The 21,719-nt window shown below is 43.4% G+C and overlaps 1 protein-coding gene across 2 annotated transcripts in view; it reads left to right on the forward strand.

The window, feature by feature from the left end:
• Nucleotides 1-315: 315 nt before the first annotated feature.
• Nucleotides 316-21,719, forward strand: part of LOC138373306 (TBC1 domain family member 23-like) — a 79,974-nt gene continuing 58,570 nt past the window's right edge. For both annotated transcript variants that reach the window (XM_069339469.1, XM_069339472.1), the window contains exons 1-2: nucleotides 316-537; nucleotides 17,404-17,600. In XM_069339469.1, coding sequence (XP_069195570.1) covers nucleotides 324-537; nucleotides 17,404-17,600 — 411 coding nt within the window. In that variant the 5' untranslated portion in view covers nucleotides 316-323. The remainder of the gene's footprint in view (nucleotides 538-17,403; nucleotides 17,601-21,719) is intronic.

Raw genomic sequence — 21,719 nt, forward strand, 5'->3', positions numbered from 1 at the left:
GAATCCGGCCCCTGCAAATCATTCCCTAATCATGGCAGCTTTGCTTACGTGTATTAATCTACAAGCTCCAAGACTACAACTAAAGAATTTTAAATGAGCATCCTCATAGGGCTTTGGGGCTCGTGGACTGTTTCATGCAAACAAAGCTGCCATGATTAAAATGAGCAGTGTTGTGTAAACAACTAGGTACTCTAGTGTAAGTGTACTGAGCAGTCAAATGCCTATTATCTCCCTGTAACATAAAGTTCACTTGTTTAAAAAATTGTAAAGATGGGGAAAATGAAAAGCATTGACACTGGTACTCATTGATGTGGTTTTTTTAGATGCTGCTTCATCCGGCCTCCTTTCAAACTGCCGTCCAAGGACTGTTCATGGCTCAGCGCCAGGCTGTGGCCTCGGAGACTCCCGGCTGTGGCCAGCACCTGTGCTTCATCGGGTCGGGACGCGAGCAGGAAGATCAGTATGTACACATGGTGGTGGCGTCCTTCCTGCAGCGCAACACACAATACATCAGTCTCGCCAAGGGAGGATATCATGGTAAGTTGCCACACACATTGGCAAACCTCTGTTATAACTGTAATAAGACTTGATGTGCCTCTGGTAGGGATGTCTTGTCTTGGTAGCTTGTTAGTGCTTTGTGTTGACTTTACACGTACAGCACTTGTGTATGCACCAATATTTCTTGTAGTTCACTGTGGACTTTTTAAGAGGAAATTGAATAAAAGAACTTTCTATTAAATATCCAGTACAGTATTTGGCATTTTTTCCCCAACACTTATTGCCGAAGTTGATCACTTTTTTTCTTGACCCCCCCCCCCCCCCTCTCCCAGACCATCTGGAGCATATTTACCATAGTCCACAATTGCCTCTCCATTATACACTATATCTGCAATTATTCCATTTATACTGGCAATCTTTCTTTTCTAATAGTTTCTCTAATTTCTGCCCCCTATCATCTGTTCCAGTGGTGGTCTTCCTGCTCTGTTTAATCAATCTAAAAGGTTGATTAATGGCATTGCTGTACCATTTGTAACTGATAGTCTTCAAATAACCATTTACTGTTAGTAATACACATGTCACGGTTTCCCTACAGTCTTTACTCCATCCCCCCCCCCCCGTCCCCCATCTTTCCCCGCCACCGCCACCGCCACCACCACCATCACCACCACCACCACCACCACGAGTATCCTAAAGCATTGTCAAGTAGTTTTCACTAAACACTGAAACTATAGTTTGTCTTCCCTAATGATTATCTTTTAAGGTCTTGTGTTCCTTAGCATGTCTTATAATATAGAATTTTTTTTTAAGCTATGCTTTCTATGCATTAGCTTAATCAGTAACTGTCATCTTGATTGAACCATGAAATGCCTAATTTCCTTTGTTATAAACTTGTAACTACATGTCGTCGAAAGTTTTGGTAGTCTTGTACCTAATCTATGGTATACCCCTCTTAGTCACATTATCATTTCCATACTGGTGCAATTTTACACAAGTTTTCTTCAAATTTTATACCTCCCTTGCCTCCAGCTTAACACGCACACGCATGTACGTACGTGTGTGTGTTTGTTGCTGGGCAAGGAAGTGAATGAGATGTATGTCAAGTTTTGTGAAATGTATGATAAAGGCACAAAAAAATTTATACCAAAACAGAGAAGCAGAACTAGGAAACAGGATTGGTTAAACAGAAAGTGCGAGAGGGCCAGAGACCAAAAGACACAAAAATGGAATCGATACAGAAAGAGGCCAAACCCCCAAACATACCAGCGATACAAAGATGCGAGAAACAACTACACGGCAGTGAGGAGAGAGGCAGAAAGAAATTTTGAAATAGGGATTGCAGACAAATGTAAAACAGAACAGGTCTATTCTATAAGTTCATAAACAACAAATTGCAGGTAAAGGATAATATTCAGAGGTTGAAAATGGGAAATAAGATTCATGGAAAATAAAAAGGAAATGTATGAAACATTAAACGAAAAGTTCCAAAGTGTGTTTGTACAAAATGAAATCTTCAGGGAACCAGATACAATAAGAATTCCAGAGAACAACATAGAGCACATAGAGGTGTCTAGAGACGAAGTGGAAAACATGCTCAAGGAGCTAAATAAGAACAAGGCAGTTGGTCCAGATGGAGTTTCACCATGGGTTCTGAGAGAATGTGCACCTGAACTCAGCATTCCTCTTCAACCGATTTTTCGGGCATCCCTGTGTACAGGAGCTGTAGCTGATGTGTGGAAAAAGGCTAACATAGTTCCAATCTACAAAAGTGGAAGCAGGGAAGACCCCCTTAATTATAGACCGGTATCATTGACAAGTGTAATAGTCAAAATATTGGAAAAAATAATTAAAACTAAATGGGTAGAACACCTGGAGAGAAATGATATAATATCAGACAGACAGTCAGTATGGTTTTCGATCTGGAAGATCCTGTGTATCGAATTTACTCAGTTTCTATGATCGAGCAACAGAGATATTACAGGAAAGAGATGGTTGGGTTGACTGCATCTATCTGGACCTAAAAAAAGCTTTTGACAGAGTTCCACATAAGAGGTTGTTCTGGAAACTGGAAAATATTGGAGGGGTGACAGGTACGCTTCTAACATGGATGAAAAATTTTCTGACTGATAGAAAAATGAGGGCTGTGATCAGAGGCAATGTATCGGACTGGAGAAATGTCACAAGTGTAGTACCACAGGGTTCAGTTCTTGCACCAGTGATGTTTATTGTCTACATAAATGATCTACCAGTTGGTATACAGAATTATATGAACATGTTTGCTGATGATGCTAAGATAATAGGAAGGATAAGAAACTTAGATGATTGTCATGCTCTTCAAGATGACCTGGACAAAATAAGTATATGGAGCACCACTTGGCAAATGGAATTTAATGTTAATAAATGTCATGTTATGGAATGTGGAATAAGAGAACATAGACCCCACACAACCTATATATTATGTGAGAAATCTTTAAAGAATTCTGATTAAAAGAGAGATCTAAGGGTGGTTCTAGATAGAAAACTATCACCTGAGGACCACAAGGAATATTGTGCGAGGAGCCTATGCTACACTTTCTAACTTCAGAATTGCTTTTAAATACATGGATGGCGATATACTAAAGAAATTGTTCACGACTTTTGTTAGGCCAAAGCTAGAATATGCAGCGGTTGTGTGGTGCCCATATCTTAAGAAGCATATCAACAAACTGGAAAAGGTGCAAAGACATGCTACTAAGTGGCTCCCAGAACTGAAGGGCAAGAGCTACGAAGAGAGGTTAGAGGCATTAAATATGCCAAAACTGGAAGACAGAAGAGGTGATATGATCACTACATACAAAATAGTAACAGGAATTGATAAAATCGATAGGGAAGATTTCCCGAGATCTGGAACTTCAAGAACAAGGTCATTTATATAAACTAGCTAAACACAGATGCCGAAGAAATATAAGAAAATTCACTTTCGTAAACAGAGTGGTAGACGGTTGGAACAAGTTAGGTGAGAAGGTGGTGGCCAAGACAGTCAGTAGTTTCAAAGCATTGACAGAGTGCTGGGAAGACGGGACACCACGAGCGTAGCTCTCATCCTGTAACTACACTTAGGTAATTACATATACGCACGCGCGCGAACGAGCGATGGAGGGTAAATTGTGCCTCACAGATTTAATAGAATTCTATGACAGGCAACAAAAATTAAGCAGGAAAGAGAAGGGTGGGCCAACTGCATTTTCCTGCACTGCCAGAAAGCCTTTGACACAGTACCCCATAAAAGGCTGTTAAAAACGTTGGAGCAACAGGCAGGAGTAAAAGGGAAGGTGCTCCAGTGGATAAGGGAGTACTTAAGCAACGAGAAACAGTGAGTAATGGTGAGAGGGGGGGGACATCAGAGTGGCGTGATGTCACCTGCGGAGTCCCACAGGGTTCGGTACTTGGACCCATCCTGTTTCTAATATGTAAACGATCTTCCGGAGGGTATAGACTCATTCCTCTCAATGTTTGCTGATGATGCAAAAATTATGAGAAGAATCAAGATGGATGAAGATGGACAGAGACTACAGGATGACCTGGACAAACTGGAAGAATGGTCTAGAAAATGGCTGTTAAAGTTCAACTCAGGAAAGTGTAAGGTAATGAAATTAGGCGAAGGGAGCAGGAGGCTGAACACAAGGGTACCATCTGGGAGGTGAAATCCTGCAAGAGTCAAAGATCTGGGGGTTGATATCACACCGAAACTGTCCCCAGAGGCCCACATCAAAAAGATATCAGCGGCATATGCTAGATTGGCCAACATAAGAACTGCCTTTAGAAACTTGTGTAAGGAATCGTTCAGGACCCTGTATACCACTTATGTCAGACCAACCCTGGAATATGCAGCTCCAGCCTGGAGTCCATACCTAGTTAAACACAAGACAGTTAGAGAAGATTCAGCGGTATGCCACCAGGCTCATCCCGGAACTGAGAGGTATGAGCTACGAGGAAAGGCTGAAGGGGCTGAACCTAACGTCCCTGGAAAACAGAAGAGTAAGGAGAGACATGATAACCACCTACAAAATTCTCAGGGGAATTGACAGGGTGGACAAAGACAAACTCTTCAGCACGGGTGGGACATGAACAAGGGGACACAGGTGGAAACTTTGTACCCAGATGAGCCACAGACGTTAGAAAGAACTTTCAGTGTCAGAGTAGTTAATAAATGGAATGCACTAGGAAGTAATGTGGTGGAGGCTGACTCCATACACAGTTTCAAATGTAGATATGATAGAGCCCAGTAGGCTCAGGAATCTGTACACCAGGAATCTTCTGCATCATCACACTGAAGTCACACTGCTGCAGGCTCCAGGATAATTAGTTATCTAAGTGTTGGGAGTAGGGTGAGGGTTGCAAGTGGTGTCCCAGAATACATGGTGTAGGGTGAGGGTTGCTAGTGGTGTCCCAGAATACAGGAAGGTGTAGGGTGAGGGTTGCAAGTGGTGTCCCAGAATACAGGAAGGTGTAGGGTGAGGGTTGCTAGTGGTGTCCCAGAATACAGGAAGGTGTAGGGTGAGGGTTGCTAGTGGTGTCCCAGAATACAGGAAGGTGTAGGGTGAGGGTTGCAAGTGGTGTCCCAGAATACAGGAAGGTGTAGGGTGAGGGTTGCTAGTGGTGTCCCAGAATACAGGAAGGTGTAGGGTGAGGGTTGCTAGTGGTGTCCCAGAATACATGAAGGTGTAGGGTGAGGGTTGCAAGTGGTGTCCCAGAATACAGGAAGGTGTAGGGAATTTGAAAATAACATAAGAGATAAAATATAAGTGCTAGCGAAAGAAAAATCTTGGGTAGAAAAGTTGATCTTTCAAAACAGCAGAAGGTAAACAAAAATGGCCGCCACCACAGGGGAGGACAGTACCCCAGCAAAGGGATCTTTTGCAGGTTTCTCACAACAAGATGCAATGAAAGGTGTTTGTCTTGGCAGGTTAGTGATCATTGAGGACTTGCTAAAGAGTTATGAAGACAAGTTTATTAAATTGGAACAAGGAAAAAAAGGTCTCAAGATAGTTTTGTAATTTAAAAGGAAGCTTTTTCCAGCTAGATAAGGAAATTACCAGCTTGACTGATAAGGTAAGGATACAGGAGGAACACACAAAGAAACTAATAAAGAATAATGAGGCATGGAAAGTGAAGAGTAGGGAATTTGAAGAAATTGACAAGAAAATACTCATATGGTGAACAACTCAAAAGGAGCCCAAGGGCTAACATGGAGTTAGGCAAGGAGATGCAACGAGAAACTTCATTGGCAACTCAAATAGAGGAGGCTAATAAAGAACTAGAGAAGCATAAAGAAGAAATAAGACATGTGTGCAAGTTGTAAAAGAGACAATCAAGGAAGTGTGTTCGGAAGTCAAAACCAGAAACAACAAACAAGCAGAAATTATGCAAGCAATTAGTAAAGAACTGGTTACCAACAGTAAATTGGTACAAAACACTGCAGACAGAAGTAAGTCCATGATAATTTTTAAATGTTTAGAGAAGGAAATTTCATCTAGGGTGGACCGAGCAGCAGAAGAGATGAGTCATAGAGAAAATAGTAGGTTTAGGAGAAGGCTCAAAGGAAAATGTCAGTGATTTTAAAATAGGAAAATGAGGAAGACAAGAAGAACCGCCCCTTAAGGGTGACGTTTAATGAAGTGAAAAACATGGAAGTGCTTAGAAATGCCAGGAAATTGCCGAGTGATGAGGTTGGCAAACTTTGGTCAATAAGACAAGACCTCTCAAAGGAAGACAGAGAAAAGCTGAAAATGAACCTAATTGAAGCAAAACGTCTAAATGGGAATAGAAATGAAGACAGAAATTCTTTTTCATACAAAGTGTCAGGGACTGGAAAGCTTGTGAAATGGTACATAAAAAACAAACAAAATCAGTAGTCGAAAGGAGAGTAAAGAACAAAGGGAAAGGGAACATGTTCCTGAAAATTGTATATACCAACATAGATGGTCTCCGTGGTGTAGTGGTAAGACACTCGCCTGGCGTTCCGCGAGCGCTATGTCATGGGTTCGTATCCTGGCCGGGGAGGATTTACTGGGCGCAATTCCTTAACTGTAGCCTCTGTTTAACGCAACAGTAAAATGTGTACTTGGATGAAAAAACAATTCTTCGCGGCAGGGGATCGTATTCCAGGGACCTGCCCGAAACGCAACGCATACTAGTGGCTGTACAAGAATGTAACAACTCTTGTATATATCTCAAAAAAATAAATAAATAAATAAATGGAGTGAGGTCATAAACTTGATTTGCAAGATATAATCCACCTTAGGGTCCCAGATATTGTCGCATTATCAGAGATGAAACTTGAAGGAAATATATTAAATGGTCATATTCCCAAGAGGCTATTCAGTTTGGAGACGTGACAGGAGAACTAGGAAGTGAGGAGAAGTGGCTGTGCTGGTGAAAGAACACCTGAAGGCAAGAGATTTAACATTTGAAAATCCTCGAGATATTGACATAATGGCATTGCAGGTCTGGAACCATGATAAGCTGATAATTGTAAATGCCTACAGCCCACCAACAAGCAACACATGGACAAAGGAAGAACTGGATGACAAACGAGAGGGCCTCATAATGGTCATGAGATATATTATTGTACAAGCAGATAAAGATAAATTATGACTTTTGATACTGGGGGACTTCAACTTTAAAGCAATAGACTGGGAGCCCTATGAAGCAAGAACAGACGACTTTTGGACAGGCAGATTTGTGAACCTCATTCTGGAGACATTCTTGTATCAACACATAAAGCAGGCCACAAGAATGAGGGAAGGAGATGTACCATCAGTACTGGATCTAGTATTCACCAGGAAAGGAGGAGATATTTGACATCCAGTACCTTCCTCCCTTGGGGAAACAGTAATCACGTCCTGTTAGACATTAAGTATGCTTTAAGATATCTAGAAGAAAATATGCACATCGAAACAGTTGATAAACTCGATTTAAGGAGAGGTCACTATGGGGAACTTTAAAAAAATTTTAATGAGTGTAATTGGACAGACTTGTTGCTAGGCAGAGAAGTAAATGAAATGTGTGCCAAATTTTGCAAAATATATGATGAAGGCACACACATTCATACCAAAACAGAGATGCAGGGCCAGAAAACAGGATTGGTTCAACAAATTGAGAGGGCCAGAGACCAAAAGAAACAAAAATGGAATCAGAATAGGAAGAGGCCAAACCCCCAAACATACCAGCGATACAAAGATGAGAAACAACTATACGGGAGTAAGGAGAGAGGCAGAAAGAAATTTTGAAAAAGGGATAGCGGATAAATGTAAAATAGAACCGGGCCTATTCTACAAATTCATAAACAACAAATTGCAGGTAAAGGATAATATCCAGAGGTTGAAAATTTGAAACAGGTTCACGGAAAATGAAAAGGAAATGTGTGAAACATTAAACGAAAAGTTCCAGAATGTGTTTGTACAAAATGAAATCTTCAGAGAACCAGGCACAATAAGAATTCCAGAGAACAACATAGAGCGTATAGAGGTATCTAGAGATGAAGTGGAAAATATGCTAAAGGAGCTCAGTAAGAACAAAGCAGCTGGCCCAGATGGAGTTTCACCATGGGTTCTGAGAGAATGTGTATCTGAGCTCAGCATTCCACTTCACCTGATCTTTCAGGCATCCCTGTGCACAGGACTTGTAGCAGATGTGTGGAAACAGGCTAACATAGTTCCAATCTACAAAAGTGGCAGCAGGGAAGACCCCCTCAATTATAGACCTGTATCATTGACGAGTGTAATAGTGAAAGTATTGGAAAAACTAATCAAAACTAAATGGGTAGAACACCTGGAGAGAAATGATATAATATCACAGACAGTATGGTTTTTGATCTGGAAGATCCTGTGTATCGAATTTACTCAGTTTCTATGATCGAGCCACAGAGATATTACAGGAAAGATGGTTGGGTTGACTGCATCTATCTGGACCTAAAAAAGGCTTTAGACAGAGTTCCACATAAGAGGTTGTTCTGGAAACTGGAAAATATTGGAAAGGTGACAGGTACAGGTAAGCTACTAGCATGGATGAAAATTTTTTTGACTGATAGAAAAATGAGAGGCAATGTATCGGCCTGGAGAAATGTCACAAGTGGAGTACCACAGGGTTCAGTTCTTGCTCCAGTGATGTTTATTGTCTACATAAATGATCTACCAGTTGGTATACAGAATTATATAAACATGTTTGCTGATGATGTTAAGATAATAGGAAGGATAAGAAACTGTCATGCCCTTCAAGATGACCTGGACAAAATAAGTATATGGAGCACCACTTGGCAAATAGAATTTAATGTTAATAAATGCCACATTATGGTATGTGGAATAGAACATAGACCCCATGCAACCTATATATTATGCGAGAAATCTTGAAAGAATTATGATAGAGATCTAAGGGTGGTTCTAGATAGTTTTCTATCACCTGAGGACCACATAAAGAACATTGTGCGAGGAGCCTATGCCACGCTTTCTAACTTCAGAATAGCATTTAAATACATGGATGGCGATATACTAAAGAAATTGTTCACGACTTTTGTTAGGCCAAAGCTAGAATATGCAGCGGTTGTGTGGTGCCCATACCTTAACCCTTAAATGCCGCATGGCTATATACCATTTGACACCCACAGGCGCATAAAAAAAAAAAAAAAAAAAAATCTTCCTAACCTGTTAATTTGTGTTCACTGATCATGGGAAAAATAGTAAAAAAAAATCGTAAGAGGCACATTGCCCGCTATCGGGCGGGGAAGTCTGGCAAAAAACAGGCGCTGACTCGGCGTGTGTCCCAGGCGGTCTGTCGTCAGGCCAGAGTTGCCACAGATAATTACCTAATTATTTCAATGTCTCAGATTGATTTTTTGTAGTTTTTTGCTGTAATATTATTCAATAGTGTAGTGTGATATATTTATATAATAAAATGAGTGAATCATCGCTGTACTCAAATATGGTGTGCATATTGTTGATTCAATTATGTTCATCAAACGGTGAACAAATACTTTGTCGGGTATTACACTATATATACAGGTTATATATAAGTATCTGCATGTTTTGTTCACCATAACGAACCACTAAGTTTCTATTATGAGTCAAAAAGTAACGAGGAGTGACCGCCACACTCCAGCCAGCCACTCGCTGCCACTCACTGCCACTCACTCCCTCATTACCTCACTCGCCTACATTCTCCTCCCACAATACTGTTTTTGCTTTTATTCACTATATACAAACGTTATATATAAGTATCTACATTTGTGTTCACCATAACGAACCACTAAGTTGGCATGCTGAGTAGCAGTGGCAGCCCGCCACTGGCTGCCACTCCCTCCCTCCCTCACCTGACTTGCCACCATTCTCCTCCCACAATACTGTTTTTGCTTTTATGTACAGACGTTATATATAAGTATTTACATGTTTTGTTCACCATAACTGTACATCTAAACTTGTATGGTCAGTAAAGGAACAAAGATGTAGGACCTCTCAGTCAGCAGGTGGCGGCTGCCCTCGAGGCCAGACGCACTAATATTTCTCCTCCAACAATACTGTTTGTGGTGTTATTATGCTATATACACACATTATATATACATATCTACCAGTTTTATTCACCATACTTATACAAGTAAACTGGTATGGTGCCTAAAGACCATCGTGGTCACCATAACATAAGTCGTGCAGACGACGCCACTGCCCTCGCCAAAATGGCGGCTCCCAACCTACCTACTCTTGCTGTTTATATCCTCTTTACACACGTTATATATAAGTATCTACATTTGTGTTCACCATAGCGAACCACTAAGCTGGTATGGTGAGTGCAGTCAATAAAAGGGGGCCACACCCAGTCAGAAGATGCCGCCACTACCCTCCCCTCCCACAGCATTACTCCTCCCAACATGGAGTACAGTGCTAAGTATCACCACCATCCTGCTATTATCAGAACCCTGGTCAGTTTTATCGCAGTCGGGGTCTTCTGTAATATCATCGGTACATAACAGCATGAAAAAGTATATTATGGCATTTTTAGGCGATGCTGTTGTTAAAAGCTGAACAGCAGTGCTGTGAGCTCATGTTGCGTGCGTCAGGCTTGGTACCTCACTCAATACCAAGGCCCCTAATACCCGGGAATTTGGCCCACGATTTTTAAAAAAAATGGCATCTGTTTACAAGAGCCCTGATGGTGTGGTGAACCCCATGTATCCGCGGGCCGTTTAAATCTTGCGTAGTACTCCAAAGCATCATATGATGCGATGCGCAATTTACTGAAAGTAGGTCTAAGCCTCATATGGTGCAATGCGCAGTTTAAGGGTTAACAATTATTGGACCAATAGAGCAACAGTTGATATAAAGTGTTATCTGGGTGCGTCGCTGACTGGCACTACGACCCACTGGGTGCCCATTACTACTGAAGCTGGATTTGCATTATGCTAAATAAATGGGTTCCTGGTTGGTTCTGAAGGTTTTCTTGACTCTCGGTGGGGTTATGTTGATCATCTTGTGAACTGCAGAATCATATGACTCGGGGCAACATAGATTCAGGGAGTCCTTGGTTGCAACGTGCACTCTCCAGGCTGGCTTTACTCGCCCATGACAGGGGAAATGGGTGGCTTATTGTGGCCATTGGTGAAGGCCAGATTGGCACAGTTCACAAGCGTTCATTCAGCCTTTGCCCTGTGGTGGTCTCCACTGCTACACCATGGGCCAGGAATGGCTGCAAAGATGTATTTGGGTTTTTATTTCAATTTTTTTTCTTCTCCTGCTCTCCAGTATTATTATTCGTGTCATTTGGTAAATTTGTATAATGTGTGGCACATGGCAATGTTCAAATATATTTGTCGCTAATGTGTAATTGCCTAAGTGTAATTACCTAAGTGTAGTTACAGGATGAGAGCTACGCTCGTGGTGTCCCGTCTCCCCAGCACTGTCATATAATGCTTTGAAACCACTGACGGTTTTGGCCTCCACCACCTTCTCACTTAACTTGTTCCAACCGTCTACCACTCTGTTTACAAAAGTGAATTTTCTTATATTTCTCCGGCAGCTTTGTTTCGTTAGTTTAAATCTATGACCTCCTGTTCTTGAAGTTCCGAGTCTCGGGAGTTTTTCCCTATCAATTTTATCTATTCCTGTTACTATTTTGAACGTAGTGATCATATCGCCTCTTTTTCTTCTATCTTCTAGTTTTTGCATATTTAATGCCTCTAACCTCTCCTCGTAGCTCTTGTCCTTCAGTTCTGGGAGCCACTTAGTGGCATGTCATTGCACCTTTTCCAGTTTGTTGATGTGCTTCTTAAGATATGGGCACCATACAACCGCTGCATATTCCAGCTTTGGTCTAATAAAAGTCGTGAACAATTTCTTTAGAATTTCTCCATCCATGTATTTAAAAGCAATTCTAAGGTTAGAAAGTGTAGCATAGGCTCCTCGCTCAATGTTCTTAATGTGGTCCTCAGGTGACATTTTTCTATCTAAAACCACCCCTAGATCCTTTTCTTTATCAGAATTCTTTAAAGATTTCTCACATAATTTATAGGTTGTGTGGGGAATGTTCTCCAATTCCACATTCCATAACATGGCATTTATTCACATTAAATTCCATTTGCCAAGTGGTGCTCCATATACTTATTTTGTCCAGGTCTTCTTGAAGGGCATGACAATCATCTAAGTTTCTTATCTTCCCTATTATCTTAGCATCATCAGCAAACATGTTCATGTAATTGTGTATTCCCACTGGTAGATCGTTTATGTAGACAATGAACATTACCGGTGCAAGAACTGAACCCTGTGGTACTCCACTCGTGACATTCCTCCAATCCGATACCTTGCCTCCGATTATAGCCCTCATTTTTCTGTCAGTTAGGAAATTTTTCATCCATGTTAGTAGCTTACCTGTCACTCCTCCAATATGTTCCGGTTTCCAGAACAACCTCTTATGGGGAACTCTGTCGAAAGCCTTTTGTAGGTCCAGATAGATGCAGTCAACCCAACCATCTCTTTACTGTAAAATCTCTGTGGCTCGATCATAAAAACTGAGCAAGTTCGTGACACACGATCTTCCAGATCGAAAACCATACTGTCTGTCTGATATTATGTCGTTTTCCTCCAAGTGTTCTACCCATTTAGTTTTAATTATTTTTTCCAATATTTTGACTATTACACTTGTCAATGATACAGGTCTATAATTAAGGGGGTCTTCCCTGTTTCCACTTTTGTAGATTGGAACTATGTTAGCCTGTTTCCACACATCAGCTACAGCTCCTGTACACAGGGATGCCTGAAAAATCAGTTGAAGTGGAATGCTGAGCTCGGGTGCACATTCTCTCGGAACCCATGGTGAAACTCCATCTGGACCAACTGCTTTGTTCTTACTTAGCTCCTTGAGCATTTTTTCCACTTCGTCTCTAGACACCTCTGTGCTCTGTTGTTCTCTGAAATTCTTATTGTATCTGGTTCCCTAAAGATTTCATTTTGTACAAACACACTTTGGAACTTTTTGTTTAGTGTTTCACACATTTCCTTTTCATCTTCCGTGAATCTATTTCCCATTTTCAACCTCTGAATATTATCCTTTACCTGCAATTTGTTGTTTATGAATTTATAGAATAGACCTGGTTCTGTTTTACATTTGTCTGCAATCCCTTTTTCAAAATTTCTTTCTGCCTCTCTCCTCACTGCCGTGTAGTTGTTTCTCGCATCTTTGTATCGCTGGTATGTTTGGGGGTTTGGCCTCTTCATGTATTGATTCCATTTTTGTGTCTTTTGGTCTCTAGCCCTCTCGCAATTTCTATTGAACCAATCCTGTTTCCTAGTTCTGCATCTCTGTTTTGGTATAAATTTTTTTGTGCCTTTATCATATATTTCACAAGACTTGACATGCATCTCATTCACTTCCTTGCCTAGCATCGTCTGTCCAATTATACTCACTAAAAAAATTTCTAAGGTCACCATAATGTCCTCTCCTGAAGTCTGGTTTTTCAACTGCTTCAACCTCTTTATTTTCTTCCAGCTTATAATGCATTGCATACTTTATTCCCAAAAAGACATGGTCACTTTTACCCAAGGGAGGAAGGTACTGAATGTCAAATATCTCTTCCTCCTTCCTGGTAAATATCAAATCTAGCATGGTGGGAACGTCCCCTTCCCTCATCCTCGTAGCTTGTTTAACATGTTGATACAAGAATGTTTCCAGGATGAGGTCTACAAATTTACAGGTCCAAAAATCTTCTGTTTTAGCTTCATATGCTTCCCAGTCTATGGATTTGAAGTTGAAGTCACCGACTATCAACAGTCGTGATCTATCGTTATCCGCTCTCGCTATAATCTCTCTCATTATTGTTATAAGACCTTCACGTTTACTATCTAGCTCCTCCTTTGACCATGTAATTACCTAAGTGTAATTACCTAAGTGTAGTTACAGGATGAGAGCTACGCTCGTGGTGTCCCGTCTTCCCAGCACTCTTTGTCATATAACGCTTTGAAACTACTGACGGTCTTGGCCTCCACCACCTTCTCACTTAACTTGTTCCAACCGTCTACCACTCTATTTGCGAAGGTGAATTTTCTTATATTTCTTCGGCATCTGTGTTTAGCTAGTTTAAATCTATGACCTCTTGTTCTTGAAGTTCCAGGTCTCAGGAAGTCTTCCCTGTCGATTTTATCAATTCCTGTTACTATTTTGTACGTAGTGATCATATCACCTCTTTTTCTTGTGTCTTCTAGTTTTGGCATATTTAATGCTTCTAACCTCTCCTCGTAGCTCTTGCCCTTCAGTTCTGGGAGCCACTTAGTAGCATGTCTTTGCACCTTTTCCAGTTTGTTGATGTGCTTCTTAAGATATGGGCACCACACAACAGCTGCATATTCTAGCTTTGGCCTAACAAAAGTCATGAACAATTTCTTTAGTATATCGCCATCCATGTATTTAAATGCAATTCTGAAGTTAGAAAGCATTGCATAGGCTCCTTGCACAATATTTTTTGTGTGGTCCTCAGGTGATAGTTTTCTATCTAGAACCACTCCTAGATCTCTTTCTTTATCAGAATTCTTTAAAGATTTCTCACATAATATATAGGTTGTGTGGGGTCTATGTTCTCCTATTCCACATTCCATAACATGACATTTATTAACATTAAATTCCATTTGCCAAGTGGTGCTCCATATACTTTTGTCCAGGTCTTCTTGAAGGGCATGACAATCATCTAAATTTCTTATCCTTCCTATTATCTTAGCATCATCAGCAAACATGTTCATATAATTCTGTATACCAACTGGTAGATCATTTATGTACACAATAAACATCACTGGTGCAAGAACTGAACCCTGTGGTACTCCACTTGTGACATTTCTCCATTCCGATACATTGCCTCTGATTACTGCCCTCATTTTTCTATCAGTCAGAAAATTTTTCATCCATGATAGAAGCTTACCTGTCACCCCTCCAATATTTTCCAGTTTCCAGAACAACCTCTTATGTGGAACTCTGTCGAAAGCCTTTTTTAGGTCCAGATAGATGCAGTCAACCCAGCCATCTCTTTCCTGTAATATCTCTGTGGCCCGATCATAGAAACTGAGTAAATTCGATACACAGGATCTTCCTGATCGAAAACCATACTGTCTGTCTGATATTATATCATTTCTCTCCAGGTGTTCTACCCATTTAGTTTTGATTAGCTTTTCCAATACTTTCACTATTATGAAATATTCACTATGTGCGGAATATTTTATGCTTAGAACATTAAGAGTATTTTTGGTGTTATTACACTATTGGCTAGTCGTGCATATCTACACTTTGATGCACCATAACAAACCACTAAGCAGGTCTGTGTATGGAATGTAATTACTCCACATCATCATGCCACATGCTACCATCTGATGAAGCAAAAGGTATCCAATATAATATGTACATTGCTAACTTTAGCTACAACACCATTATCACCAGACTCCTGTCACTAAATAATTAATACGAACAATATTACACGAGTTTATTTTCTAAATGAACAGGGAGTCCCGTTTCCCGGGACTCCCTGTTCATGCATGAAACCGCGGCCAAGTGCTTTAGATATGTTCCTGCCACCTTGAGGATCCTAACGAACACTGTTCACTAACACGGAAATCACATAAACCCGATACAAATTTTCATAGATATATATCAATTATGAGGAATTACATTAGAGAATTGATATTATCTCATTGATATAAATCATGTTAATGTGATTTGTGAGAGAGAGAGAAGTTGGGTTGTAAGGTATAGGACCACTTGATTCTTCACCCGAGTGCTTGTGGGTCATGCATCAAAACTTCGGCTTGTTTTGATGCACTGACTTGACACTGTGATTTTGACTAGATTTTGACTAGATTTTGACTAGATTTTGACTAGACACTGTGAAGACAAGATTTTGGGGTGGTCTTGGATACAGTAGTTCTCAGAAGACTACATAAATGCGGTAGTATGTATGCTACTACATAGTATGATGTATGCGTGCTACTCCTGACAGTTTCAGAATTAGTGACAGAACAGCTTAAACAAAAACTTTTGTATAAGAGAGACAAAATCTAACAAGTCTACAATTTAACGATTCTTCGCGGCAGGGGATCGTATTCCAGGGACCATAGGATTAAGGACTTGCCCGAAACGCTACGCGTACTAGTGGCTGTACAAGAATGTAACAACTCTTGTATATATCACAAAAAAAAAAAAATTTAGCTGCCAGACCTAAAGAACACAATGTATAAGAGTTCTGGGGACTTGACTATGAATATGCTTGTACACAAAGACATGATCACTTGCAAAACTGACAAGAATATAGAAAGTCTGTAAGGTGGTCATACATTCAAAGTAGAGCGAAGAAAAACATTGTTCTCCTGTAGAGAGAGAGAGAGAGAGGTGGATGGAATAAATTTAATGAGGGATAGTGACTGTCAACAATTGGAGACGTCAAACTTCACACATGGGAATAGTGACTGTCAACAATTGGAGACGTCAAACTTCACACAACAATGATTATAGGGACAATGGCACACAAAGCAAAGCTCATACCTTGTAACTGGCTATAATGCTGCACTGTATTTCTTCTACTCCCCAGGCTAGGCTCAACTTGATAACATGATCCAACAGGCTGTTGCTTGGGGCATCCCACACATCCACTACACCCTAATTGGTCTAACACTTCTAGTGGAAAACTTCTCTAATTGCTGCTTGATGTCTACCGTTGTTCCAGTAATATTTGTTATGCTTGCTGCCAGCTTTTGATGTTCGGTGCTCTCTGATTGTGCCTCTGGCACCTTTCCTCACAGGTTTTATTCTGAATTTTTGTCTTGTGCTCCAATGTGGTGGTTTGCTGTGCAAAATGAACTTGACCTTCCATGTATATATTATAGGGTTTTCCTCAGCAAAATTACTTTAATATATGAAATTATACAAAAATTCTACTATGCTGATAGTGTATACACTGAAATAGTGGTAATTACAGTACTATTGAGCTGTTTGTGTTGTCGTCCAGGGTTCTCGCTGCTTGACCATTGCCTTAACAGATTCGACATGAGGGTTACTTTGCTCATTTCTTACTCTACTTGAACATGATGTATGCCTCAATGCATCACCACCATTACCTTACCAACGAAAACAACATTTCTTTGCCAAATTTTTTCTGGAATTAATTGTCCCTATTTTCAAAGCAGTGAAAAGATATTTCTCAAGTAACCTTTTCAGCAAGTCATTGCACCCACTTTTTAAGTGTTGGTAACTCATTTTTCTTTCCATCTGTTTAACATTTTATGTATAGTTTAGCTTTTTGTTGAATTTTAAAGAGACCAGAATTAGTCTGTGTATTTATCTTTCAGTTGGCTTTACAAGTGTTAAGATGCGGTACCCCCAACATGCCAAGTGACTTTCACATTGTTTCAGCCATTCACGACCTCCTGGTACACAACATCAACGAAAGCCTCACTGATCACGACTGTAAGCACTGCCTAGTGTGCGCCCCAGACAACCACTCCCATTGCTCGGAGCCAGCCGACCACGAAGACTTTACGGCCACACCCAAGCCACAGCCCTCGCTCATGAACAAGTTTTCTTCTCTGTCGTCGGTGTTCAAACTGAGGGTGAGGGAGTTGCCACTGTTCACTAGCATTGTATTATTGTGGTTTATTATGTCACTTGCCAGATGTTCACTTAGATATTTGATGCTGTTTGAGATCTGTTCTTAGATTTTAAATGGAGAAATATTTTTTAGGCACAAACTTGATCATTTTTCTGGGGCTAGCCCATACGGCTCTGGAGCTTACTAGGCTGATATGCTAATGTCAGACTTTGGCATCAGTCATGTGTATGGAGTTCTTTGGGCCTACCGGGGACCACAAGCCAGAACCTGGCCCCCTCTAGAGAGAAGGGGGAGCAATGGCCTATAGAAACCCCCTGTGTGGTTGGAAGCATTCTATCTGCCATCAACCGGGTCAGCCACCCAGAAAGGTAAGTGTCCCAAAACAAACCCTATTCTGGTGAAAATTGCAACCAATAGCCGAACGAGTGGATAGAACTCCCCAAACAAAAACTAGCAAACTAGTATGACGTCACCCGTCGCCGCGCCTGCAATCCACACCCCAGTTATTGAGGCTGATGCTATCGGCTCGGTTGTGTGCTCTGGCTCCAGACTTTTTGCGGTGCTGTGCCATGTGTGTTTCTGCTGTGCTCCAGGGGAGCGAGAGCCAGGAGTTATTCCTCAGTACTCGGGCTGCATGCGTCTAGGGTTCCCTTCCCTAGGTGCCCTGTAAGTACTGCCCTTGGAGCTTGGGGGTTACCTTCCACAAGTTCCTCGGGGTCAACCTCTGTGTGTCTAAATACTCGGTTTTTTGGCCGCCCTTTGGGTACTTGGGTGTTTTGTCTCCCTCGTTTACCTTAGGGTAAGAGGTAGTTTTGCACTAGTAAAGGGCGCAGGGTGCTACGCAGCTTGTCACCTATCACAGCGGCCGGCTCTGTTCCTTGGGGTACGTTGTCCCCTTGTGGGGTTTTGTTTTTCTTTTTTTGCCTTGGTAGGGGGTTCTGCTCTACTTGCGACTGGCATTGCACTCATCCTGATACTTGGTGGTGCCCCCCTGCTTGGTCTCCGTGAGTGTACACGTCCCTGGAGTTCAGCTGTTGAGTTTGTTTGGTAGTTTTGGGTGCAGGTTAGCAGTACCCTGCCTGGGTTTACCTGAGTGCAAGTCCTCTCATAGTAAAGGCTCAGGACCCTGGGAATTTCCTAGGGGATGCGTGGGTCCGGTGGATGCGACCCCCGGAGTCCCCCCCCCCCCCTCTCGCTTCATGCGAGTTTGAGGGTTGTTTGGTCCCCCTTTGTATCAGGGTGACCCTCAATTTTTGCCTCCATCACTCAGCCTGTTGGGTCGGTGATACTTTCGATCCCGAGTCCTGTGAGTTTTGCTGCTTGCTGGGGGACTCGATTTACCCAATCTGCCTATCATCTTCGGGTACAGGCTGTGCAGGCGTTGCATTCTAGGTTGTTTGTTGCAACACGCTAGATTGGTTGCTCACCTGGATGCCCCACAGCTGCCCCGTTTTGCTTATAGGGACCCAGACTTGGGGGTGGGGGTCGCTTCGACACTGGTTCCGTCCGCACCTCCTCATCCTTTCCCTCCTGTTGTTCGTTCTGGTCCCCTCCCCTACTTCCGGCTCCGAAACGTCTGAGGGTTTCGGAGTTGAGGTAAGGGTTGGTTGGTCTAGAGACTCGGGCAGCCTCGGGGAATGCTCCTTCCGGTGTGGCGACAGAGGCATTCAAATCTAGTTCCCTGGCTGAAGCCTCTGGGTCTGACCAGTGGGTCCCCTTCTATCTGGCTTCTACGGCTGCGTTGGCCTTGTCTGGTGGGGTCAGTGCTTGGGGGGAGGACTCTGCCCCGGGTCCTGCGGAGGAGGACCCTAGGGCTAGGGAGGGGCTGACTTGAGGGCCTTGGGGCCCCGCTGGACCCCGCCTGGGTTTTTCTGCCCTCTGAGCGGGTCTTGTTAAAAGGAATGGGGTTCTCTCTCTTTCCCCCCCCCCCCCCCCCTCTGCGTACGAATTTAACTTGGTGTCTGCCCCTTTCCTGGTTCGGTTCCATGTTATCCCGGGTGCTTCAGTTCCATCTTTCCGCAAGTTTTCAGCTTATCGCATCCAACCTATTGTGGAGTGGGCGGCCCTTGCGGCAAACCACCTGCGTGACCCAGATTATCCCTCGGCAATGGATCCCTCGGCTTTCAGGTTTGGGACTTCGTTCCCTTTCTGGCTCCGTTACGAGGTTCCGGAGTCTTCCTGGCTGGTGGACTGTCCTTTCTTTTCCTTCGATGCTTGGCACTCCTCCTGCCATTCCCGCACGCTTGAGTGGCGGGAGGCTTCTACGGTGCTGCAGGTTTTCCTGGGGGGGGGGGGGGCGACCTTGAGCACCTCTGGGTGCTTGTTTGCTCCTGCCCTTTCCTGGGATGTTGGTGTCGTTCAGCTCCATGTGCAAGTTCCCGCCCTTTCGGCGGCGCAGATGGCCGGGGCCTATGGCTTCAGCCTTGCACTTCTTTTCCCTCCTCGAGCTGTCTTTCGACTGACTCACGGAGGATGTGAGGGAGTTTGGGGTTGTTCCGGGTTCTGGTGCCTTGGCCTCAGCTGCTCGCTCGTCGGCTGCCTTGCTGAAGCTTTTTGCGCCGATCTTGCAGGATGCGGTTGCTCTGTTTTATGCTTCTCAGCTCGTGTCATCAGGTGGTGCTTGCCTCTGTGGAATCCACTTTTGCCTTGGCTCTTAGGATGTCTTCGCCGTTTTGTCCTCTCCTGTTTTAGGCTTCAGCCGTTGCACAGTATATTCAGGCTGCCTCAGCTTCTTGCTGTCCTGTGTCGGACTTGCTGGTTCTCCAAGGGTCCTGTGGTAGGCCTTCCCGGAAGGGTCATGCCAAGGCTCGGGGTTCCTCTCGTCGTGGTAGGCCACAGGTGTCGGGTTCAGGTTCGGCTCCTCCTTTGGACTCGCCTTTGTCTGGTTGGCGTGGTGTTCGCTCTATGCGAGGTTCTGGGTCTCGTGGGGTGCTGGCTCTTTCGCGGTTCACCCCATTGACGGGGGAATGGGGGCAGGGAGGCTTGCACTGTTCACTCACGCCTGGTTCCACAATTTGTAGGCATTTCAGGTTGTTTCGCACAGCCTCCGGTGGCGTTGGGTGGCCCTTCCCTCCCTTTTGGGGGTTCGGGGCTGGCGGGGCAGGCCTCTGCCTCTGTGCTATCAGGTCTAATTAAAGTAAGTTCGCTTGGGGGTGGTCAAAACGATGACATCCCTCAGGTGGGTTTCACATCTGTTCCCGGTCCCGGAACAGGACTGCGCAGACCTGCGGTTCATTGGACTTGTCCCATCTGAACCCCTACCTTCATTGCCCCTCCTTTTGGTTGACTACCCTGTCCCAGGTTTGGCTCCTGTTGGAGCCAGGCGCTTGGTGTACCTGGACCTCCGGGACACTTGTTGGCACGTCCCGATTCGGCCGGGGTTCAGGGACTGGTTCAGATTTGTTGTGGGGCTTCATGCTTACTGCATGCTGGCGGAGCCGCTTCAGCTTGCTTTCGGTATTGATGTTACATCTGCACCGTTTTGCAAGCTGTCTCAAGCGTTGTTTCACCTCCGGCCTGCTCATGCACCGCTTAAGCCATCCTGGTCTTTGGACAGAGTGCTCTTTTCTTTCTTCTCCTCGGTTTGTTGTAGCCCCTTTGGTTCCTGATTGTTTTTTGGAAGGCTCTTTTTTCCTATTGGCATTAGCCTCTGGGGGTCGGGTTGGAGAGCTTCATAATCTTCTCCGGTGTAGGGGTTTCTGCTCCTTCGGTCGGGGCGATAGGTTTGTTCGTCTGCAGCCTTCTTCTTTTCTGGGGAAGAACAAGACTGCTGCTTTCCGGAGGGGTCCTTGGGTTGTTGATGCTTGGTTGGTCAGGCTGGGGGTGCATCATGTTTTGTGTCCGGTTGCGGCTCTCCGCCATTATTTGCGCGCCACGGCTTGTGTGTCCGTGGACGCGCTTTGGGTTGATCCAGTTTCCCTTCTTCCCTGTTTGCGGGTGCGCGTCTTCCAGGTCGTCCGCAGAGTTATTAAGGCTAGCTAGCCTGCGGTCTATTCCCGTGCCCATAACATTCGCAAGTTCGCGGCTCTTGCCGCCGTCTTTAGGAATATGTCTTGGGCTGACATTCGGGCGCAGGGATTTTGGTGGTCGAACAGGGTCCTGGCTGCTCGTTACCTTGTTA

This window comes from Procambarus clarkii, chromosome 5 (genome assembly GCF_040958095.1).
Source record: "Procambarus clarkii isolate CNS0578487 chromosome 5, FALCON_Pclarkii_2.0, whole genome shotgun sequence".
In the NCBI taxonomy this organism is placed as follows: Eukaryota; Metazoa; Arthropoda; class Malacostraca; order Decapoda; family Cambaridae; genus Procambarus; species Procambarus clarkii.